The sequence below is a fragment of the Solanum stenotomum genome, chromosome 5 (genome assembly GCF_019186545.1).
Source record: "Solanum stenotomum isolate F172 chromosome 5, ASM1918654v1, whole genome shotgun sequence".
Classification (NCBI taxonomy): Eukaryota; Viridiplantae; Streptophyta; class Magnoliopsida; order Solanales; family Solanaceae; genus Solanum; species Solanum stenotomum.
This window is the reverse complement of record NC_064286.1, coordinates 49,433,267-49,457,157: the sequence shown is the minus strand read 5'-3', so window position 1 is coordinate 49,457,157 and position 23,891 is coordinate 49,433,267. Positions and strand designations below refer to the sequence as shown.

At 36.4% G+C, this 23,891-nt stretch overlaps 4 protein-coding genes across 5 annotated transcripts; 2 read left to right on the top strand and 2 right to left on the bottom strand.

Moving 5' to 3' along the window:
* Positions 1-4,165, top strand: LOC125866303 (ankyrin repeat-containing protein ITN1-like). The gene is made up of 4 exons (XM_049546642.1): positions 1-77; positions 186-761; positions 1,516-1,925; positions 3,065-4,165. The coding sequence occupies exons 1-4, from the start codon at positions 56-58 to the stop codon at positions 3,887-3,889; spliced, it is 1,833 nt and encodes a 610-aa protein (XP_049402599.1). The 5' UTR covers positions 1-55; the 3' UTR covers positions 3,890-4,165.
* Positions 3,936-6,964, bottom strand: LOC125864105 (pentatricopeptide repeat-containing protein At2g29760, chloroplastic-like). The gene is made up of 2 exons (XM_049544036.1): positions 4,949-6,964; positions 3,936-4,040 (listed from the first exon to the last, which is right to left on the bottom strand). Exons 1-2 carry the CDS (start codon positions 6,962-6,964, stop codon positions 3,936-3,938), a joined length of 2,121 nt encoding a protein of 706 aa, XP_049399993.1.
* A 310-nt stretch (positions 6,965-7,274) lies between these two features.
* LOC125866034 (phosphatidate phosphatase PAH1-like) lies at positions 7,275-14,493 on the bottom strand. Of its 2 annotated transcripts, none has more exons than XM_049546315.1 (11): positions 14,348-14,493; positions 12,714-14,163; positions 11,988-12,598; positions 11,813-11,886; positions 11,063-11,147; positions 10,350-10,436; positions 9,850-9,922; positions 8,827-8,870; positions 8,605-8,733; positions 8,414-8,512; positions 7,275-7,666 (listed from the first exon to the last, which is right to left on the bottom strand). In XM_049546315.1, the coding sequence occupies exons 2-11, from the start codon at positions 14,050-14,052 to the stop codon at positions 7,607-7,609; spliced, it is 2,601 nt and encodes an 866-aa protein (XP_049402272.1). In that variant the 5' UTR covers positions 14,053-14,163; positions 14,348-14,493; the 3' UTR covers positions 7,275-7,606. The 2 variants fall into 2 exon arrangements, with proteins under 2 accessions (XP_049402272.1, XP_049402273.1); XM_049546316.1 differs by having other exon boundaries at positions 11,988-12,592.
* Positions 14,494-17,894: 3,401 nt separating this feature from the next.
* LOC125864703 (protein CANDIDATE G-PROTEIN COUPLED RECEPTOR 7-like) lies at positions 17,895-19,640 on the top strand. Its single transcript, XM_049544741.1, has one exon. The coding sequence runs from the start codon at positions 18,120-18,122 to the stop codon at positions 19,422-19,424; it is 1,305 nt and encodes a 434-aa protein (XP_049400698.1). The 5' UTR covers positions 17,895-18,119; the 3' UTR covers positions 19,425-19,640.
* The last annotated feature ends 4,251 nt before the right edge of the window (positions 19,641-23,891 follow it).

The window sequence follows — 23,891 nt, the reverse complement described above, 5'->3', positions numbered from 1 at the left end:
AAATAAAAATTCCATTGATGGACTCGTAAAATAAAAATAAAAAAATAAATCTATAATGTCTTCCATCAACCAACAAGGTAATGCATGAATCGACTAGTTTGGGATTGAGACGTTGTTATTGTTATATTATAGGATTATACATTGTGTATGTAATTTTTATTTTTATTTTAATTTTTGTGATTCAGGTTTGATGGATCTGGAAATGGGGCTACCTCCGGCCCCACATCCAATTTCGAACATGAATTATGCCGGCGAGCCATCATCGTCGCCATCGCCACGAGCACCGGCACTTGTGGTGTCACATTCAAGCAAAGCTTTGATTCCATCAAATTCAGGGAAAGCCCTGTTTGTGTCAAATTCAGGGAAAGCATTACTTTTATCGAATTCAGGGAAAAGGATGGATCCAACAGGGAAGAAAAAGTATGTGAAGCAGGTGACAGGGCGACACAACGACACGGAGCTGCATCTCGCGGCTCAGCGTGGGGATGTGGGTGCTGTGAGGGATATATTAGGGGAAATTGATGCACAGATGTTGAAAACCATGAGCGGGGCGGAGTTTGATGCAGAGGTTGCTGAGATAAGGGAAGCAATGGTGAATGAGGTAAATGAATTAGGCGAAACGGCGTTGTTTACTGCTGCTGAAAGGGGATATATTGATGTTGTTAAGGAGTTGCTGCCTTATAGTACAAAGGAAGGGATCACAACGAAGAATCGTTCTGGTCTTGATCCCTTGCACATTGCTGCTAATCAAGGTCATCAAGGTAATAAAAAATTGTATATGGATTTGAAGAATCGTTTTTAGTTTTCCTTATCAATATTATTATTAGTAACTCTCCTACTATTGTATTCTTCGATTTTACTATTATATTGTTTTCTTTGCTTCATTTACCTTACTAGTTGTCATTGTTATTGTTCTTTTCTCCATTATTTTCTATATGTGCCTCTCTACCGACTACCTTTCACAAGGTAGGGGTAAGGCTGCATACATATCATCCTATCCAGAACCCACTTATGGAATTACACTGAATATTTTGTTGAATAGATGTTATCATAAAATGATATTTTAGCTTCCAGTTGTCCGTCTAAGTATTTGATTTTGTACTTGCAAGGATGGAGATATTTTAGTCAAGCCTAAGAGTGTACAGTGTTCTAAGCATAAAAGGTAAACAACAAATTAAAACAAACCAAAAAATAAATAAAATCGAGCCCACAGAATTTACTGTGTGTTCATAAGGAACTTAATCCTCTCAAAGTACCCGAGGTGTTGGATTATGTTTTTCCAGGATAGAATGGAATATACCTTTGTTGGAATAGTGGTACTTCAAATTCAAGCAAACGATCTGAGGTCAAGAACGAAGCAAATCACTCGACATTGCTTTCTGGTGTCTGAAAACTAGTTTTACAGGAAAAGGCAAAGAAAAAGAATTTATTTAGTCCAAAAGTTAATCAATCAGATCACTCGAATCCAAGGAATTTATAATTTTAATTGCTAACGCGTGGAAAATGTATTTGCAGCTATTGTTAAGTTACTGTTGGAGCATGAGCCAGAGTTGAGCAAGACAGTTGCTCAATCAAATGCAACTCCTCTTGTATCTGCAGCCACAAAAGGGCATACATCAGTTGTCCATGAATTGCTTTCCAAGGATTCTAGCTTGTTAGAGATATCAAGATCTAATGGAAAAAACGCGTTACATTTGTCTGCACGCCAAGGCCACGTGGATATTGTTCAAGCATTGCTGGAAAAGGATCCACAACTGGCAAGAAGAACTGATAAGAAAGGACAGACTGCTCTACACATGGCTGTAAAAGGCGTTAGCTGTGAAGTGGTGAAGTTGCTTCTGCAAGCAGATCCAGCTATTGTAATGCTTCCAGATAAGTTTGGCAATACTGCATTACATATTGCCACGCGGAAAAAGCGGTCAGAGGTAATCACTATTGCTTTGTTTAACTACTTTTGATGGCGTAAAGCTGTGATTCATTGTTTTACCTGGCCTAAGGGTTAAGACCATCTTAATATTTTCTCTCTCAGTTTCGGTTTGATTTGATTTGAGCACGCTCAAATTTCGTTTTAGATACATCTGTTGGATGTGATTCATTGTGTCTTACTAGATGTAGCTAAGATACCATAAGAGTTCAAATTATTACTATGGAGTAACCTTTCTCTCCATGTCATGTCAAATGCTTTAGATGTTCTAGAGATCCCTAAAGCATTTTGACATTCTTGAATAATTTTTAGAGATATTGGTCAAAAACACACATGAACTATCATTTTTTTGCGAGTTTTCACACCTCAACTATCAGTTGTTCTATTTTCCCGCCTACACTATCATCATCTATGCATTAAAACACACCTCAACGATCAGTTGTTCAGGTAGGAATAGGGAACAACTATTAGGTTTCTCTGGATTTCCATCCTTTTTAAGGATAAGAAGTTGTCAAGCATTTGACTGTAACATAGCTTGTNTGGCGTAAAGCTGTGATTCATTGTTTTACCTGGCCTAAGGGTTAAGACCATCTTAATATTTTCTCTCTCAGTTTCGGTTTGATTTGATTTGAGCACGCTCAAATTTCGTTTTAGATACATCTGTTGGATGTGATTCATTGTGTCTTACTAGGTGTAGCTAAGATACCATAGGAGTTCAAATTATTACTATGGAGTAACCTTTCTCTCTGCGTCATGTCAAACGCCTTTTATTTAGACGTTGTAGAGATCCCTAAAGCACCTTTTAGACATTCTTGAATAATTTTTAGAGATAATGGTCAAAAACACATGAACTATCACTTTTTTGTGAGTTTCACACCTCAACTATCAGTTGTTCTATTTTCCTACCTGCACTATCATCATCATCTATGTATTAAAACACACCTCAACGATTAGTTGTTCAGGTAGGAATAGGAAACAACCATTAGGTTTCTCTGGATTTTCCATCCTTTTTAAGGATAAGAAGTTGTCAAGCTTTTGAATGTAACATAGCTTGTCAAATGAAACTGGTCTTTATAAGGCACTGGTAATGTTAGGCATTAAAGAATCTGTGGTTTTGAATTTAGCTTTATATGACTGCAGATAGTGCAAGAACTCTTGATGCTCGACGACACAAATGTCAATGCATTGACAAGAGAACACAAAACAGCTCTAGACATAGCTGAAGGTCTTCCTATGTCTGAAGAATCGACAGAACTAAAAGAGTGCTTAACACGTTATGGTGCTTGTAGAGCCAATGAATTGAATCAGCCGCGAGATGAGCTTAGGAAGACTGTGACAGAAATTAAGAAAAACGTTCACTCCCAGCTTGAACAAGCTCGAAAGACTAACAAGAACATGACTGGTATTGCAAAGGAGCTTCAAAAGCTCCACAGAGAAGGAATTAACACTGCTACCAATTCTGTAACTATTGTTGCCTCTCTTTTCGCAACAGTAGCTTTTGCTGCTATATTCACAGTTCCTGGTGGTGATCTTGATTCTGGATACGCTGTGGCGTCCAACACCCCTGCATTTAAGATCTTCTATATCACGAATGCTCTTGCACTCTTCACGTCCTTGGCTGTCGTGGTTGTACAAATCACAGTAGTCAGGGGTGAGACAAAATCAGAGAAAAGGGTTATTGGAGTGATTAACAAACTCATGTGGTTGGCCGCGGTTTTCACTAATCTGGCCTTTGTATCTGCTTCTTATGTAGTTATTGGAAAGCGTAATATATGGGCTGCAATTTTTGTTACAGTTGTAGCAGGGATCATAATGGCAGGGGTTTTAGGTGCCATGACTTATTATGTTGTGAAGTCTAAAAGAACTCGCAAAATCAGGAAGAGGGAGAAGTTTACAAGGACTAGAACCAACTCATTTCACACGGAATTATCTGATTCAGACTTAAATCCAATGTTTGCTCTCTGATTCAAGCTATAGTGGCTTCAGAGTATGTGTGTATGTGTGTGTTATCTCAGACAAGATACGAAGAACAGTGAACGGTTGCAGTAGGTCGTTGCTGGAAATACTGAAGCTGCATTTCAGCAGTTTTGTTAACGAATTCGTCTCTGGTAACTGGCTGGATATATTAATGGTAGATGAAGAGAAGAGAAAGCAATCACAGAAAAATGGTGCAAGCACTATTTGCAGAAGGTTTTTGTTTGTGCTAGAAGTGCATAATATTTGAATTTCTACTAACGCAAATATATATTGTCCCCTATTCTTTTTTTCAGTTCTCTTAAATTCTTTTTGTCGACAAAATTTTGCCTTATTCTTAGTTGGTGTATTTCTTTCTGTTTGATCTCAGACTATCATCTTGTTAAGTTAAATGCTGTTTCTTTTCTCGATTTTTCGACTGAATATGGAAATTGTGGAAATAAGAAATTCAGAAAACTAAAATGAATATATGATAACGTCTTTTATGTAAAACCATGGCTTCAAAAATGGAGAGAAAAACTCGTACTAAAAATGTAAAGCTATAAAATGAACATATGAACTGTGGCTGTACAAAGGACTCAATGCAACTTGTACAACATCGTGAATTAGAAGGGTAGGTTGGTCGATTACGACACTTGGAGAGAGTGTGTCCTTGTCTTTGGCTTCATCCTGTATGCACTATGCACAGGGTAATAGGTTACGAGGCAAGTGTGTCCTGGTGCTAAGGGCACTGCCTGCTGATTGGTGCTGTGGCCTGTGGGCACAGGTGTGTGACTGGTGGGGCGACATAGTCACAGGCGCACTTGTCAGTTAGCTACACCAGGGGACGGGACAGTCCATGACACCAGGCCAAGAAATCGCCCATGACATTGTTTCATAGCCTGTCTTAGGTAGGAGAATACCTATATCATCGAACTTTCTACATACTGTTTTAACTGATTGTTAGCCTCTCGGGATCTTGTTTAGCAATTCTCCATTTGCACTGACATGAGAAATGATGGTTGAAGGAGGATTTGTATATTTTCACCAATAGTCTCTACAAGAGCAAACACCATTCTTGAAGTGGTGAAAACGATGACGGTCTCTAATGACTATTTCTCTTTCAAAGCTAGCAGAAATCAGCTTCATAGCTGCATGACAATCAGGGCAAATGCGAAGGTTTTTCACCACACGAATGATAGTTGTTTTATCAGTTGCAATAAGTCCGAAAGCAACAGCCATTTTCTCACTGTGGAAGAACAGAGCCTTTTCCTTTTCCTCCTCTTCAACGTCGAAAAATACCTCTCTGGTGCTTGCAACATGACCTGCCCTCTTCAGTCGTCTATAAATCTCATCTATCATATCATATATTTCTCTGGCTTGAGGGTGTTTTTTCTCTTGGACACCAAATTCGTGTATTACCCCATTAACCTCAATGGAGCTAATCCCTCGCGATTTACCAATGCCTTTTTCCTTCATCAATTTTCGGACCTTTGAGACATCTTCCCACCTTCCTGCATTAGCATATATGTTGGACATAATTGCGAGGTAGCCCCCGTCCTCAAGGTCAAGTTGGATCAAGTGTTCTATGGCGTTTTCAGCAAGCTCAACATTTCCATGTATCTTGCATGCTCCTAGTAAGGCTCCCCAGGCACCCGTGTGTGGCTCATATGGCATAGATTGTATCAAACTATACGCCTCATCTAGCAAACCAGCTCGACCAAGGAGATCAACCATACAACCATAATGCTCCAACTTTGGTGTTAACCCAAACTCCTCAGACATGCCATAAAAGCACTTCTTTCCCTCATCAACCAACCCTGCATGCACACAAGCACACAGAACCCCCAAAATTGTCGCATCATTTGGTCTTTCAGATTCATCTTTCATACGGTAAAAGAAGTTCAACGCAGTTCTACTTTGCCCATTCATTGAGGACCCCATGATCATAGCACTCCAAGCTACAACATCACGTTCAGACATCTTATTGAAGACATCCGCAGCACTCCCTAAATCACCACACTTGCAATACATATCCACCAGCGCTGTTCCAATAACAGCATTTAACTCAGAACACCTCCTATCAATATATGAATGCAACCATTTCCCAGTATCCAGAGCTCCAGCTTGTGCACAAGCAGAGAGCAAGCTTGCCAGGGTAACATCATCAGGCGATAAATTCACTCTTTCCATTTCATAGAAGAATCTCATAGCTTCATTAATCCTCCCATCACGTACGAGCCCTCCAATTACCGTATTCCAAGATACCAAATCCCTACAAGGCATTTCATGAAACAATCTTAAGAGACATTCAACTTCACCATTCTTGGCAAGGCAACCTAAAATTGTATTGTACATGAGTAAATCCTTAACAGGAGCTATATCAAAATACTTTTTCGCTAACTCCAAGTCCCCAGCTTTGACATATCCCAGGATTAAGGTATGCCAAATAACAAGATCCTTACATGGTATCTTTTCGAACAAATCTCGAGCTTTCCCCATGTCATTAAACTTGTTAACATAGCTCGATAACATCGCATACCATGTTACCTCATCTTTATCCGGCAATTCCTCAAAAACTTGCTTAGTCATGTTCAAATCCCCCATAGCAGTATAAAAATCAACCAAGCTAGTACCCACAAAGACATCAAAATTGACCCCAATTTTAACCACCTGACCATGAAGACTAGCTCCTTTAGCAAACTCCAGTAAACCTGAACAAGCACGAATGGTGAAAGGGTAAGTAAATCTATCAGGCTGTACATTGTTTACCCGCATTTGATCAAAATAATAAAGGGTGTATTTCGGAGAATGATTCTGTTGGAACCCTCTTATGAGTGTATTCCATACAAACGAATTTGGTTCAGACATTTGATCGAACAGTTGGGCTGCATACGACATGAGTCCAAGAGAAGCACAATGGGTGATGAAGTTTCCAACGGCGAAACTGCTGTGGTGAAGGCCAGTGCGGAGGAGGTATACATGGAGGGATTTTAGGTGATTCAAAGTGGAGAGCTTGTTGGGAGACTTTAGCAGAGAAAGGGTAAATTGTTTCTGCTGCCATAGCCCACTGCAAGGTCCATTCATTGGCGCCTTGGTGTGGAGTTGGGATCGGTTAAATATAGATGTATGAACTCAAACTCAGTATTTCACGAGGCAGTTAAACAAAACACATCAAATGAAAAGTTTTGATATCAGTCTTTCATCATAGTGCATCTATCTTCTTGAAATCGTGGATTTGTATTTAATAATATTGGCATAATGTATATGAGAAATTAAAATATTCTTGACTACGTATAATAGAAGAAATGCAAGTAATGTTGAAGAAAGGAAATTAGAAAGGGGAGACCACATAAAGTACAAGAGGCGCCGTTCGATTAATTTTATTTCCTATGCTTTTAATGAAATGACAATGTGAATTGACCACGACTACAAAATCGTTTTTATACACTTGTAATAAGAAAAAAAGAAGTTCACTGCATCCGGCATTTACATCAAACTAATGACGATAGGACAAGCGTCTTGCATATAAACTTTTGTCATCACAAGTGATATGTACTCTCACTTTAGTACGTATATCTTAGTATTACGTTTCTTAATTTGGTAGAAACATTGGGTGCGAGTAAATATTTTTCCGACCAAAAAATCAGCAGTGGCAACCCCCTCCTTTCAAAGAGCTAGAAGTGATCAAATCAACAGAATAGATCCATCTGTATGGAGACAAAATCTCTACAAAAAATTGATGTCTGAGATGGGCATTTTCCAATAGTTCCATATGTTATAATCTTCCTGCAAACAGAATGAAAATCCAGAAATATGTGGCAAAGTGCCTACTTAGTAAACCACAAATTTAGTCAAATGTCCCAGATAAATCAGTAAATGAAACAGTGGTTTGTAATGGAAACTGACTGAAGAAAGAACGGAGACGTATTCATCCAAATAGTCAAAACGATGATGGTGGGGATAAAAACTAACAAGAGATTTTATCATTTGTGCAAATAACACACATTTTGTGGGGAAGATAGTTGTCAACTTTCTAAATCTATCGGTGAAGTTAGATGTAAAAAGTCACGGGAATGGAGGGGGTGAACAAGACGAGACAGAGAGAAAATTGAATTCTCTCTAACTTGGATTTATAGGTGTTGAAACAACATAAATAACACACCAATATATGTGAGCCTAATTAAAGGATTGAATATGGTGTTTTTGTTGCAGCATCTGACAATGCTAAACCTTAACCCCTCATACTTCCATTTTTGGGTCGTTCTGCTTATCTGCCATACCCACAATCCTCCTTCATACGAAGGCATCGCAACACATACATCAAATCAAGATCAAATAAAAGATTCTCCATCCCTTCTTTAAACTCGTCTATCCCTCGATAAACTAGATGGGCCTAGGATAAGGTATTAAAAAAGTGACAGCATTGCATCTATTTCACCCCTAAACTGTATCAATTATCTCACCTTTTAACACTTGAATACATGCAAACTAATGAGATGATAATACACGAGAAGATGAGAAATTGCTTCTGACCTGCTCAGCCATGGATGTCGGTGGGAACATGTCATCAACTAGACTGTGCAATGAAGTATAGGATTTCACATCAATTTGGTTATTAATCGATACCTCCCCCTGTGAGTCCACTTTAACATGTTAGGCAAACATTGTACACTAATTAACAAATCCTGTAGTTGACAACAAAGCATATGGCAGGGATTGCTAACCTTTGGGTTGATTATAAAAATTTTGCCTTTAGGAATTCCAATTTTTCTGTAACTGAATTCATCAGTGTCCCTATTCCCGAACCCTGCATAAAATGGGTTGTAATCTTGTGGGAAAAGTGCTTTGATGTCCTGAAAAGTACAAATAGCATTAGAAAGGACAACCATTAGAAGATACCAAATGGTTGGAGTCCACACGAAGAACTGTCAGCTTGAGGTGCATACCTCTAAACAGGCTATCTTGAATTCATGAGGAGCTCTTCTTATAACTGTCATGATGAAAAGAAGGAAGAAGTAAATCGAATAAGATTACATGTAATCCTTCTTAAAGTAGGAAAATGATTGCCTTCAACATGCATTCAATCGCCACTTTGAAAATGATGACATGGTATCAAATAATAGGCAGAAAAAGAGACAAATCTCTACCAAACTGGAACAACGTTTCCATCAGACTATCAGCAAATGCACATGAAGAAAGAGTTATGGAAATTAGGACATCAAAAGAATACAATTGAAGAAATATTGTGCTTAGTGTATTTACTTCCCATCAGATTTAGATTAACTTATAGAGCTGGAATATAATCTGCATACTCCAAGCTAGATCTTTTCCTTTTAACAAGAGAAGAGAAAATAGCTAAGTCTATGGTGGAGCTAACTATGGCATACAAGCATTCTTTTGCTCAATGGTCGAAAGTCGAAACATATGCAACCATCCACATGAACTCAAAATACTCATGATCCTACCAGAAAAGTAAACACTCCCTCCGTTTCAATTTGTTTGCCTTATTTTGACTTGGCATGAAGTTTAAAAAAGTAAAAAAACTTTTGAATCTTGTGGTAGTAAATTAAAGATATGTCAAATATACCAAAATGCCCTTTAATCTTGTGGTCTTAAAATGCCATGTGAAAAGTTGGAATTAAAGAGTTTCTAAAAAAGGAAAGTAGGACAAACAAATTGAAACACAGGGAGTAGTAAATTTTCAAGAGGACATATGTTAGATAACCACAAGTACAGAGAGAAATCAACTAAGCCACTTCTTCTTTTTTGGGTGTGGCAAAGCAGCATATAGGCTCTTCAATGTAATCGCCTGCAGAAAATGTCGGTAAACTATTCCATGAGGAAACCAGAGATTTATAATACTTTCAGCATGGACAAACACCAAGAAATATGTCCAACTTTTATGCACCGATCAAGCACTTTGACGCAGACAACAAGCATGAGAAGACATTAGAAGGATACGGCCGTACCTTCTCTATACAACGATGGAAATAAACCATCAGGAGAAATGACAACAGGTCCAGTGGGTAGGGTTTTTCCATCCTACAGAGCATATAACCTTTATAGTCAGAGAGATCTGTTGGATAATCAGACCGCAGAGCAATGACAGGACAACAAAAGTCACATCCTAGAAATTCAAAGTGGCACATACTGTTGAACGACAAGTATCATGAGCAAAATGATCCTCTGAGATTCTTTTTATTCCAAGAAGAAAAGAAACAGACACACACACAGAGGGAGAGAACAATGAATAGTAGGAGAAAAGTACAAGTAATGAAAAGAAAAGGCCAAGTTGTGAGAGTTACGAGTCAAGCTAATCTAAACACCATAAAACCCACTAGATATTTGAAAATGTTTAAGGAGAAATTTCAACCAACTCGTTCCCTGGGGTATTCAGAAGAATATGTCGCTATAATTCAGAAGCCTAGGACTGGTGTGGCTGATGTCTCATGAATGCATACACTATTACCTGTTTGAGATTGAACAGGAAATTCTTGGTCAGATATGCTTGAACAATAGCACGTGCACTGAGAAAGAGTAGCTGATATCCGTTTTCCTGCAGTTAATAAGCTAAAACATATCAACACTAGTATCCATGATAAACTATTAAGGAAAACTTGCGTCAATATAAGTGAAATAGAAGTGAGGTAAAAATGTTCAGCATCATTTGTGTCAGACACCCATGCTATTTCATATAAGTCTTCCTTAGGAGATGCAACTGAACTAACTGTGAAAATCCAATCTACAATTAATTGAACTTGAAGCAGTTTAAGAACTGATGGTCAAAATATTAGAAGAATCAAATTTAGACATATTTTGATGATCTATTTACAAAAAGATGGCATAAAACAGATTCCACCACACGATATACTCAGAGATTTGGACAGGAATTCCCACGAACTATTAATTTCCTCAATGGCATCTCGCCCAGGAATTCTGCATGCTACTTGATACATATTATAAAATGCAGTTGTGTAGAAAAGTAGAGACAGCAGATATCCTGATATGGTGGTGTTGATGAATAATCTTAAGCTGGTTCTTAATGTGACTTGTCAGTTGTCACAATCAAAATGGGTAAGCAAACACATGTCCTAGTTAGACACATAACAAATATTACTGTTTTATAGAACTAATGGAGTGTTCAAATGCAAAATCTCGAATGTGGGTTAGAGAAAGAAGCACCTTGATTGCAGAGAAAAGTCTGGCAGTTCCAAAATGTGTCCAGTCCTTCCCAACCAAAGGCATAAACTGACCAAGAACATCGGACCTGGACGATGAAACATGTAGCCCAAAGGTATGTTATCATATATATCCACATCCATAGTCAATTTTGACAGTAACATAAAATGTGGATTATTACTTTTACTTCTAAAGAAATAATGATCACTAAGCATATTTTTCCCACATAAATCAGATGAAGCTTACAGTAGCGTATTCCTCAATAGGCACCCCAAAAAAATATCTTCTCATTGTTCAACTCAACTACGCATGAATCAGAATTTGTGGTATTTCAGTTCTACTCATTTCCGATAACTTAACACAATCTAACCTTGTCAGACTTTAGCCTTTATTGATGGCCTCATAAACTTTTAAGGTTATAGATATTCTTGGGGAAGATATAAGGGTTATAAATGCATTAAGCAATGTTCAACTGAGTTCAGAACTTCTGCTAATCTAGTAACTTAGACAATGCACAATCCATATGTAGTCTAAAAAGAAGAACAAGAATCGTTCCATTTTTTATGCAGCAGATCAAGAAAATAAAAACTCCCAAGTCCATCCCGATTTATTTGACAGAACTCCTACTTTTATTCATTAAATCTTTAATGACTTCAAAGGACTTTATAAGTTCAAGTATGCAAAAGACAATTTCTAGCAAGCATGCACAAACATTCAATTTTGAAGGCCAAAAATTTTAGTGCAAAATCTTACTTGGTAATAGTCCCATCAACATCAGAAATAACAATTTTTGCGTTCCACTTCCACAAGTATATATGGGATTCAACCTGTTTCAGAAAGTTGCTTGAGCAACCAAAATAAGAATACAAAAATACAGTAGACCACGTCATTAGAACAAAATATTTTGATTGAAAGAAAGACGACAAACCTTTTGCTCCCCTAGGACTCGGGTTGAGAAAATGAAAGTTACCACATTCTGCCCCTCCTTCAAGTTTAAAGATGTGATTTGACTGGAAGTGGGAATATTTGTTCTCACGAGTTGCAACTGAGGAGATTCCTTGCCTCCTTGAGCGATTGCTGTTTGTTCTATAGGCTGGTACACAGAACCAGATTCAGAATCAACAAAGACCTCTTCATTTGATGAATTACAGTTACTTTTCTCAAGTGTCTTAACCCTTCTAAATGGATTTGGCCAGAGAGTCCATCGTCGTCCAGAAGGAACTGAAGAGATCTCACTACCATCCTCTCCTGATTTTGAGGTCTCCCCCAACTCCACAGGTATGAAATCAGCACATTCAACAGGCAGTTCCATATCACATTCGGCCATGGCAAGAATGATAGGAGCAGCTCTATCCCACAAAATATAGTTTCCTCGAATTCTGACAACTAAGTTTTTGTTCTTGATTATGGATTCTGAAGAACTTTTGAATTCCTCCTCAGATATGTAATTTGCATCAAAGGCTTCTCTAGCAGCACTAGAACCCATTCCAGCATGAAGCAAGCTGCCACAAAGAGATATCTCTACTCCTGTCACTATTACTAAAAGTGTGCGAAATTAGTGAGAATTTGCAATAAATCAAAAAATAAATGAGAGTCTGCAATTGTATTCAACAACAAGAGGGACCCCCCATTTGTGCTGAATCAGCTTTTGTACCTTTAAGAAAAGCTTCTATAAGATGCTTCACATTTTCACATTGCATACATTCATCTGGTTCTTGCTGGCCACTCTGTATTACTTCAGTTGCTAAAGATATATCATTCTTTTTCTCAGGGTGTTTATCACTAACAACCTGATGGTCTATTGAGCCGTCAGAACCATTAGAATCCATCACTGATTCGCCTTGCAGAAGGGTTTTAGCAGGATTTAACGAACTGCTGTCTCCCAGTTTCCCAGGAGGCTTCTTTTCTAAATCGTCAACGACTTCCTGGATCTTCGCAGGAGAAACCACATCTGGCTGATTTACCTCATTCTCAACATGTGTGCCAGACGCTTGGAGCTCCAAACAGCTGTTGGACACTGCATTCTTCTTAATGACACATGATGTAATCTCCACATTGCCATTTTCCTGATTCTTGACGTCCAGATTCACTGGATATTGACCATCTACTTCAGAAACATCTGTCTGGTGCTCAACCTTACTGCTCTCTTTTTTCACATCGCAAGCGTCTGCAGGAGCAACTTTTGGTGACGCCTGATAACTCAGATACTCATTAGCCCATGTAGCTTCACCTGAGATGAACTCTGAGTTACTATCAGAAAAATCTGTCCCCTGACCAGGACCTAGATGAAACCTAGGCGTGTCTAATTTGACATCTTCCACATTCATTTCAGATGATAAGATGGGTGCTTTCAATATATGGCCATCCACACTCACCATAACAACTTCAGAACTGGAGTCCTGTGATTCCAGGACCTCCTCAACATTATCTGCGTTCTCACATCTGCTGGAACTAAGTTCTGCTACAGCCGAATCCTCCAAAGAAGATTGTTCGTCCAGAAACTCATAGGATCTCCTGTCACCATCGGAATCTCCCCCGTCTAATCGTTCTATACCCAATGTCACATCTTCATCTCGCGATGAAAACTCGGCTTTATTAGAGTCATTATCCTCCTTTACACCTTCGTTATTGTTCACATTATCAAGATCACTAGTATCCACTTCTTCCTTTTTAGCAGAATCCCTTATATCCCCATTCACCTCATTCACATTATCAGCAACAACCTCTCTGATAAAATAAGCTTCACCCGAATTATCAAGATACATATGAAAATCAGCTTCTACACCGTTAACTTCAATTCGAACCACTTTTTCTGCCCCTTTAAGTACACCCTGAAATTTACCAAATCGAACATGCCAAGGGGTACTCCTAAAAGTCTCATCATTCTGCTTCACGACAATTATATCAACTGCTCCACCAAAAGGGTGAAATGGGGTAGCAACTGAATACACACCCTGTGTTATAAAGCTACTAACTTTACCAACCACATTCATTTGCACACCTCAAAAACTCAAAACCCCAGATACAAAATTATCGAAAACTCCAATTATTTAAACCTACAATGTAATTTTCTTCGTAAATCAAAAAACAACCCAATCCACAATCTGCATGGAATCAAATAATAGCAATGTGTGATCATACATGTTACAAATTCAAAATATCCAAATCACATAAATTTTATATCTATAAGCTTCAAAATACAAAACCCAAATGAAATTTTTCGATACAAATGCATGAGAATGAACGATTCATGAAAATAAATTTTTAAAAAAAACTATACAAACTTACAGATGGAAATTTTCAATGTGACATAAATTGAATGTAGCCCAGAAAATCTTCAAGCTCCAATTATATAAGTGGATCAATTCGAAATTGATCTCACCGCTTAATGGGGTTGAAGAAAGAAGAAGAAGAAAATAATATACCCGAAAATTCTTTCTCTTCGAATTTTTTGTTTTATACTTGCTCTGTGTAATTTATATGGCACTTAATTCAAACTATATACAAAATTTGGATCACCATTTTAAAATATATTTTCCATCATATTAATATAAAAAGAATTATAATTATATATATTTAACTTTAACTTTAAAAAATATTAAATTGATTTAAACCATAAGTTAATTAAGCATAATAGATGATAAATATTTTAATTTGATTTTTACTAGTTGCACATCTAGATATCTCAAATGATCTCTATTGTGTCACTTAAGAACTTCAACTTTTAAAATGATATCTAAACAAATTTAAAATTTATGTATCACATTAGCATCGAATGTCTATGAAACATAATAAAAATTTATTGAGGAATCTAAATGTGCATTCTCAAAAGAGAGAAGTATTGAAAACACTAGCTTTAAAAACACATTCTTTTTTTTATGACAAGAAAAATTCGCAATTGCTAGCCTTTGGGTGAGCACAGGGTAAAATTCCCGCTCCTATGCAATAACTCGCAAACCACACAGGAGAGGTAACCCGCACTAAGCAAGGTGGGTGCGACGAGCTCGATCCAGAAGGCAAATATTTTGCTTTCGTTGGCAAAGGCAAAGGGGTTTCGAACTTGAGACCTCCAACATGGAAGTCTCAAGCCCAAAATAATGGGCCACTCTGAGGGGTAAAACACCTTTTTACTTAACTAATTGAAGTTAAATACTTTCCGATCTTACAACATGAGTGAAATACACCCTGTTTTCAATACTTTTTTTATTTTTTATTAACAGTCACATGTTGCTACAAGAGTTTGAGATCATTTGTTGTGTCATATGCCAGATTGATGATGTATCTAAGTTTAATTAGTCAAAATAAATTAATATTTTTTAAGATTATTATACTTCAAAACTAAAACTAATAATTTGTGATAAATTCAGAAGTCTTTTTAATACTTCTCCCTTGTCAAAACTCAAATGTTTAGCTATTTTTGGGATATAATTAGTTGTGATACAGAATTACAGATAGAGATGTAACGTCAAAGATTTTTCTGCAAAAGGGTTGATGAGGAATTGAATGAATTTTTGGGAAAACCAAACCAACCAGTCATAAATTCCTATGTTTATTTTTGTCAGAATTATCTCAAAGGATCACATAACACATCACTTCCATCGAAAACTTATATACTCGGGGCGTATAAAATCCAAAATAATAAGTAAAAGTGAAAGGATGAAATAAAATTTTAAAGAAAAATAAATGTTAGATATTTGTATGATTATAAATTATTTTATTCAAGATAAAAAAAATTAAAGCTAAATTGTTTTTGATTATAAAGTTTGAAGCTTCAAGTTTCAAATTTTGGGATTCACCAAACGAACTTCATTTTGAATAAATAGAATAGGGAAAAAGGTTAAAAATATCTCTCAACTTTTATTTATTAGTTGATTTTATTCTACCGTTAAAATAAAGTTGTTCTTACTCTTGTCGTCTACAAACTTATCATTTGTACCCTTCAATTGGATGAAAAGCCCCAGATCAACTAAAATTATCCAATTTCGATTAAAATGACTCGATTTCTTTTTTTAAAATACTCAATCCATCAAACCAAATAAATTCATATATACAAAATTAAAACCCCAGATGCACCTCTCTAAGAGAGATGGGTTTGTAGTTTTAATTGGTAGGAATTCATTTGGTTTAGTGGGTCGGATTCAGATTAAAAGAGAAAATTGGATGATTTTAATTGAAATTGGATAATTTTAGTTAATTTAGGGCTTTTCATCCAATTAAAGGGTACAAATGATAAGTATAGTAGAATAAAAACAACTTCATTTAACGGTAAGGATAAAGTCAACTAATAAATGAAAGTTGATGGATATTTTTTACCCTTTTCCCAATAGAGTATTATTTTATAGAGTACATTTCGAGAAGTTCATATTTCGAATTTGAGAGATTTTGATACAACAATGAGATGAATTTGGGTGATTTTTGGGAAACATCCAAATATTGAGATGAACTTAGATGAAGGAACCAATCTAGTCGTAGTGATATGATTGAAATTTCTTATCTTTAACAAGAGATCTCAAAATTAAACTTTAAAAAATAATTTTTTATTAAAAATATCACCTCTAAAAATGAATTCTACAATACATAAATTTAAATTATTTGAGTCAATACGGATACAAGGGAAAAAAAAAAGTCTTGAAGGATGTGAAACTATAAGATAACTTGTAGTTAAGTATGGATAGCTGGTCTCGTGTTCTAGAAGGTGAAATCCAACTTGAGTTGGTAAGGCTTATGTAATTCTTATAACTTCCGTTCCGATTTATATGATATTTTTTTACTATTTAACATTTAAATAATATAAATTTTGATTATTGATTTATTAGTTATGATTGATTTAGGTGTTAAAATTTCAAAAACAAAAAATAATAACTGAAATCACTTTTAAATAAGGTGAAAAACCATTGAACCATGCATACAAGTTGACATCTTGCATCTAGTGTAATAGCAAACACTGGTACTTTGTAGAATAAGCAAGAGTTTGAGACAGTCAAAACTAAAAATATGAAACTAAACCTTAAGTCAAGGACTTTATACATCAAATGGTATAAATATAATATGTACATAATGAAAATTTATGGGACTCTGCAAGCTGCAAAACGTGTTCAATTCTAATTGTGATCCTACAAGGCGTATTCAATTTCTATTAGGATTCTTGGAGGCTACTCAACCCTAAATTCTTGTTCATGCATATATAAATGATACTATATTCCCTTAAAGAGGCATCTTGAATATTCCACAAATTTATGAAATATTCATAAGGAGATCAAATTCAAATCATCCTAATTTGAAAAATACGTCACAAACGGCTCTCGAATTATGGATAAATCTTATGAGAAAAGAATCAAGGGATAAACAGATTTGTACCCGCAATGTTTATCAGTAAGATTATGTTTTTTTTTATATTTTATTTATGATTGTAATTTATTTTTTGTCACTTTAAAATTTATTGCAAACACTAATAACCCAATATAAAAATGAATATCAAAACTGTTATCGAAACTATTAAATCAATAACTTTTTTTATATGGGCTATTGGTTTCGATTTCGTTTTGAACAACCCTATCATCAATATAAAATTTATTTTCTCTTGCAAATTCAGAAAAAATATTCTTTTGAATTTTAGTATTTAGAACGTATTTTCCAACCTAAGATATTATTCTTTAAAACATTTTGACCAAGTAATCATAATTTATTTTTTGTTGAAAAATCCATATCAAACACACCAAATCGATATTTACAATTTAGTTTGACTTTATTAGAATAATAACGTAAATATTTTTCTTATAAATTTCCTATAGTTTACTTCACAATAAAGACTACTATAATTACCTTTTTTCTCCAAACAAGATCTAGATCTAACACAAAAGGCTAATTTCGTCATTTCCTTAATATCTTCCCCTAAATTTCACTCTTTATTCATTTCATTTCAGTCCCTAACCTTATTTTCTCCTACTCCTAAAATCCCCTCAATTCTCTTTTCCGGCCCGTTATCCTCGCCGGCATTGACGTCCTCCTCCGTGAACCACCATTGACCCGCCGCACTTGCCGGCGTTTCCATTTTTCCAAAATGACGAAATTACCCCTCCCCTTCCTCCTTCTCCTCCTCTGTCTTGTCTCGTTCACCACCGGCGAGATAAAAAAGCTGAAAATCTCCTCCGATCCACGTGCAATGATCCTCTTCGAGCGGTTCGGGTTTACACATACGGGTCAAGCCGCCATTAGCGTCTCCTCCGTCTCTGTTATCTCTACCTTAGCTACGCCGGACCCTTCACGGCTTGGGTTTTTTCTCTTATCGGAAGAAGCGCTTATTCAAGTTCTTCTTGAACTTCAACAAAACCCTACATTTTGTGTTCTACATTCCAAATTCATCAATTCGTTGTTTACTTTCCGTGATCTTTCTCCACCCCCAAATTCTTCGTTTAACCGATCTTACCCTGTTACTTCTCCTAATGAATACTCTCTCTTCTTTGCGAATTGTGCTCCTGAATCGAAAGTATCCATGGATGTTCGTACGGAACTGTATAATCTAGATAATCAAGTGAAGGATTATCTTTCTGCTGGTCTTACTCAGCTTCCCACGTTGTATTTTCTGTTTTCCTTTGTGTATATTGGGTTTTTGGGGTTGTGGCTGTCTGTATGTATTCGTAATAAGAAATCTGTTCATCGGATTCATATGCTTATGGCTGCTTTAGTTGTAATGAAGGCATTGAATTTGATTTTCGCTGCGGAGGATAAGCATTATGTTAAGGTTACTGGTACTGCTCATGGTTGGGATGTGTTGTTTTACATTTTTCAGTCGATTCGTGTTGTTTTGCTTTTTACTGTGATTGTTTTGATTGGTACTGGGTGGTCGTTTTTGAAGCCATTTTTGCAAGAGAGGGAGAAGAAAGTGTTGATGATTGTGATCCCGCTTCAGGTTTTGGCTAATGTGGCATCAGTTGTGATTGGTGAAACGGGTCCGTTTATTAGGGATTGGGTGACTTGGAATCAGGTGTTTTTGATTGTTGATATTATTTGTTGTTGTGCTATTATCTTCCCTATTGTTTGGTCGATTAGGTCGTTGAGGGAGACATCAAAGACTGATGGGAAGGCTGCAAGGAATTTGTCAAAATTGACTTTGTTTAGGCAGTTTTATATTGTGGTGATCGGATACTTGTACTTCACTAGGATTGTTGTGTTCGCATTGAGGACAATTGCTGCATATAAGTACCAATGGGTGGCAAATGCTGCCGAGGAGATAGCCAGTTTAGCGTTCTACATGGTGATGTTTTACATGTTTAGGCCAGAGGAGAAGAATGAGTACTTTGTTCTTGACGAGGAGGAAGAAGAGGCTGCAGAAATGGCTCTTCGAGATGAGGAGTTTGAGCTGTGAAGTTGACTTCAGTGGAAGGTGTCCTGTCATTTATGCGGTTTGCAGCCTAACACTGTGAGTTCACTGAAGTGATAGTTAGGTTTGCTGGGATGAATTATCATTTACTGTTCTTTTACTTTTTCATTTTTATTAAACAATATTTTGGTCTGTAGTAATAGTACTGTAATCATGGAACAGCGGCTTGCATTTTTGGATATCGATAGTTCTTTCATTGGACGTGTTATGTAAACCTCATTTTCATTGATATAGTGCTTTATCATGATCTTCCCTTGTTGGTCTTTACTCCCTCTAGATGGTCGTGTGCTTGAATATGAAATTGTAAAGTTTGTTGTTTTCCATTGAGAAATTAGTCTAGCTATGCTTATGTAGGTTCAATTGAATGGTAATGGCCTTGCTGTCTGTCCTGTTATGGCCATTTTGTTCCATGTTCTGTTGTTTACTTCGTGGTATGCCATCACTCTAGACTGACTTTCTGAGGTGTGATATTCGGTCTGTAGTAATAGCACTGCAGCTATGAGCAATATGGTATCTGTGTCCTATTTCTTTACTCTGAATTTCTGAGATGTAATATTTTAATCTTTCTTAGTAATAGAACGTGTTTTATCTTATAAAGCATTTTACATAAACAATGAGGAGTAACAAACGATGGGGCATAGGCCAAAGAACTTACTATCAAAGAATCCATGGAAGAGAATAATAGATCAGTGATAGTATATTGGTGGGAATTCTTACAGTTTTTTATTTGTTGTCTAGACCATCACTGAGATCTGAAGCCCCTTCCAGATATAAGGCTTAAGGAACCATGATGCAATAGAGTACATTTATTGACGTGCTGCTATTCATCAGGATAATTCTGCCTTTGTGTGAGAAAGTGTTCAACTGACTTTTACGTTTTTTCTCTTTGATCTTCTACACTAGAAAGCTGGCTAAATTAAACAATCTTGACTTGTAAACAAGAGTGGTAATATGATTAGGTGTTTTCTGCATGTTGTGTTAGATGCATTTGGGGGGTCATCCCTCATTTGTCAGCATATGTGAGCGTTGTCATACCTCCTTTCTGCTATCTTATTTGTTATCCTTATTAGAATACAAATGTCATTAGATATCTAGTGATAGTTTATTAGATGGAACAGGTTCTAAAAACAGAAAGCACCATTACAACCTTGTTTATGCTGATACAACTTTTCAAAGTTTTTTGCTCAATTGATCCCGATGCTCATTCATAGATTGATACATTAGACCATCGTGGTAGATGAGATCGCATGGAACTTCTGGCTTGACTTTCACTTTTCTGATTGCTTCCTTTGCTTTTTCTTGCTGATATGGTTTCTTTAAATGGCGATAGTGCATATGCTGCTGAAAATGGCAGCATCGTACTTGTTTTCACTTCCTGATAGCTAATGAATTTTGTTTTTCCCCATCCTTCTCTCTTTGCTCTTTGCTTATTTTGCGACACTTTCTTAGTTATTCTATGAACGAAAAGGGCCTAAAATACCCTTCAACTACGTGAATTGGAACAAATTTACACTTCTACCTTTTGGGCCTAAAATGTCCTTGACATCAACCTTTAGGTTCTATTTTGCCCTTATTTTTAACAGCCTAAATAATAACATCAATTAACAAATTCATTTATGACGTGTCACTATCCTATTGGCTACCCTAATAATTAATTAAACTAATTAAAAAAAATTAAACCCACCCAAAAGACCCACCCATTAAAGTGACCCAAATCCTTAACCCATCTTTTATCCCCAATTCCTTTAACCTAAACATAACATACGCTCCAATCTAAATCTCCTCTCTTCTTCCTCAATTGAAGCTCACCGAACTCAAACTTTCTGGCCAAATCTCCTCTCTTCTTCATCTATCAAAGCTCACCAGAACTCAAGTAAGAATTTTTGTTTCTTCTGGCCAACAATTTGAAGCCACTCTTCTTCAGTTTCTTCTCTTCAACAATGTCGACATCTTCTTCTGTTTCTTCTCCTTAACAATTACAATCCCATACATGTAAGTGGGGATTGAGTGCAAAATGTTTTACTGCTACGACCATTGAAAATGGTGGATGCCGATTTTACAAATGTCGTCGTCTTGGATCAAACTCTTGTGGTTATTTGAATTGGTTCGATGAAAAACTCCCACCTCATGTGTCAATGATGATTCATAATCAAAAAGTTGAATTGGATTCTATTCGTAAAAATGATGTAGTATGGTTTGTGTCACATTAGTATTATTAGTCGGTTAGGTTAGTTTAGTGACTTGATATTGTTGTCAAATGAAAGAGATTTGCATATTTGAAATTTGCAGTTTGATTGTAATGAATTATTTTGCACAAGTGTTATTTTGGTGTTATGGTGTTATGTAATGAACAATCTTTTTACAAAATTTTATATTATTTGTTAGCGTAAAAATGTTGTATTAGAAGTTTGACAAGATTTGAAGAATATTTTGCTTTAAACTATACCAATACTTTAGTTCTTTGAATCCTGTGACTGCTGCTCTTCTGGCAGAGTTAAGTTGTGAAAATGGTTGGGGATGTTAAGGTTTTGAATGCACTTGATTTTGCAAAAATTCAATGGCATCACTAATGCTTTAACAAGTATCCATAGGATCTGAAAATGATCCTTACAAATGTGTATCATCCAGAACCATAGTCCATATATGCATCCCAAATTAGCAATCCATAGAAACTCTAAAATCAGGTTCATATATGTATCATCAAGTCTTTGTTTGATCTTTATTCACAAATTCATTAAGGGTAATGTGTATGGAGACCTTACTCCTACCTCGTAGAGATAGAGAGGTAGTTTCCGATAGACTCTCACTAGTAAAGAAGCAAATCTTTGTTTTACCATTTCATGGAAAAGAAATAATAAGTGGGCTGAAGATACATATGGACAGTGACAACAGGACCTGTGCATATACCATTATCCCTGTTATGCCAGAGAGCTAAAATCATGAATTGCTGCTCAACCAAGTGAGCTAATGCTACGCAACAATAAAGATGAAAGTTATAATGAAATTGATTTCACAAAGAAAAAACTTCTGTGACACATTCTGCACTCCATCAAGAAATAAGATTTATAAGATAAACGTACTTTCAGCCCACAAAACATAAGAACACAAAATGACTAGTGTAATTCCATTACGAAACACAATAAACTTATGCCGCAGAAACTGAATAAACTGATTCCAGAAAACAGAGAAAACATACATTCTGCACTCCAACAAGACATAAGATTTATAAGATAAACATACTTTCAGCCCACAAAAATATTCATGGCCAGTCACAAAACATAAGAACACAAAATGACTAGTGTCAAGACTGAAACGACCAGCTTCAGGACTGATTCACAAAACCAAAATAAAAGTTTTCATTGTGCATTTACATAACCAACAAAAATCACTGCATAATGCATAATTGTCATTCCTAATGCTTGCCTCTCTTTGGATTCAGTTTTCCAATCTTTCTCCTTTTCTATTGCCAACTGATTTGAGGTCACACATGATTTGCCTTTCCATGTCAACTTTCTTGGTGAGTATGGCAGGTTGGTAGGCATACTTACACCACTCTCATCACCCCGGAAGTTAATCTTCCTTGATCCTGTTGGTAGTTAATGCAACTTCTTCATTTGAAGCCTAGTTTTAGCTTCAGATATTGCTCTAGGCCTAATTATTGTTGTCTTATTCTCATCCTCACTTTCAAGCTCATCTTCATCTTTCATCAATAAATGCAACATGTTTGTCCTTTGCTTTTCTCTTTAAGTTTGAAGGACTAGCAACTTCAATACTTGGTTGGCTTGTCTGAACACTAGGAGATGGTACAAATCCAGGAATTGACACGAAGACAGATTCTTGACTTGATTGTGGTGCTGACAGTGGCACATCTGGAAGAACTTGTGCTCTTCTTTCAAGCTGAACAAAGTGACATAGTAATTAGACTATTAAATAAACAATGTAACAAATGACTAACTAAGGAATAATGAATTTACCAGAGGACAATTCCTTTTATTGTGACCTGGTGCACTGCATTTTTAGTCCTTTTCTACTTTTTGACCACAATCCCTCCCTCTTTCTTGCTTCATCCTTTTCCCTTACTCTCTTAGTTTTTGGTCTACCAACCATTTTATGTACTTCTGGTGGCTCCATCGCATGAGAGGGATACACTTTCCAGAATCTTTCACCCCTAACTGGTTGAATTTTATGTTGGTACACCAACATATAAGCCTCTTTTGAATACCCCCAATTCATCTCATCCAATGATTCTTTTTTATCATGTTCTAAAGCTTTAATGGCATGAGGACATGGTATTCCTGCCAAATCCCATGTTCTACATATACATTTCTTCCTAACAAGACTCACAACATGTCTATCAACACCCTCAACCACCTCATAACCTAGGTCTCCATTAGAATGAACATGACAACCATGTGCAATGATTTTGTAATTCTTATAAAAATCCATAGCATA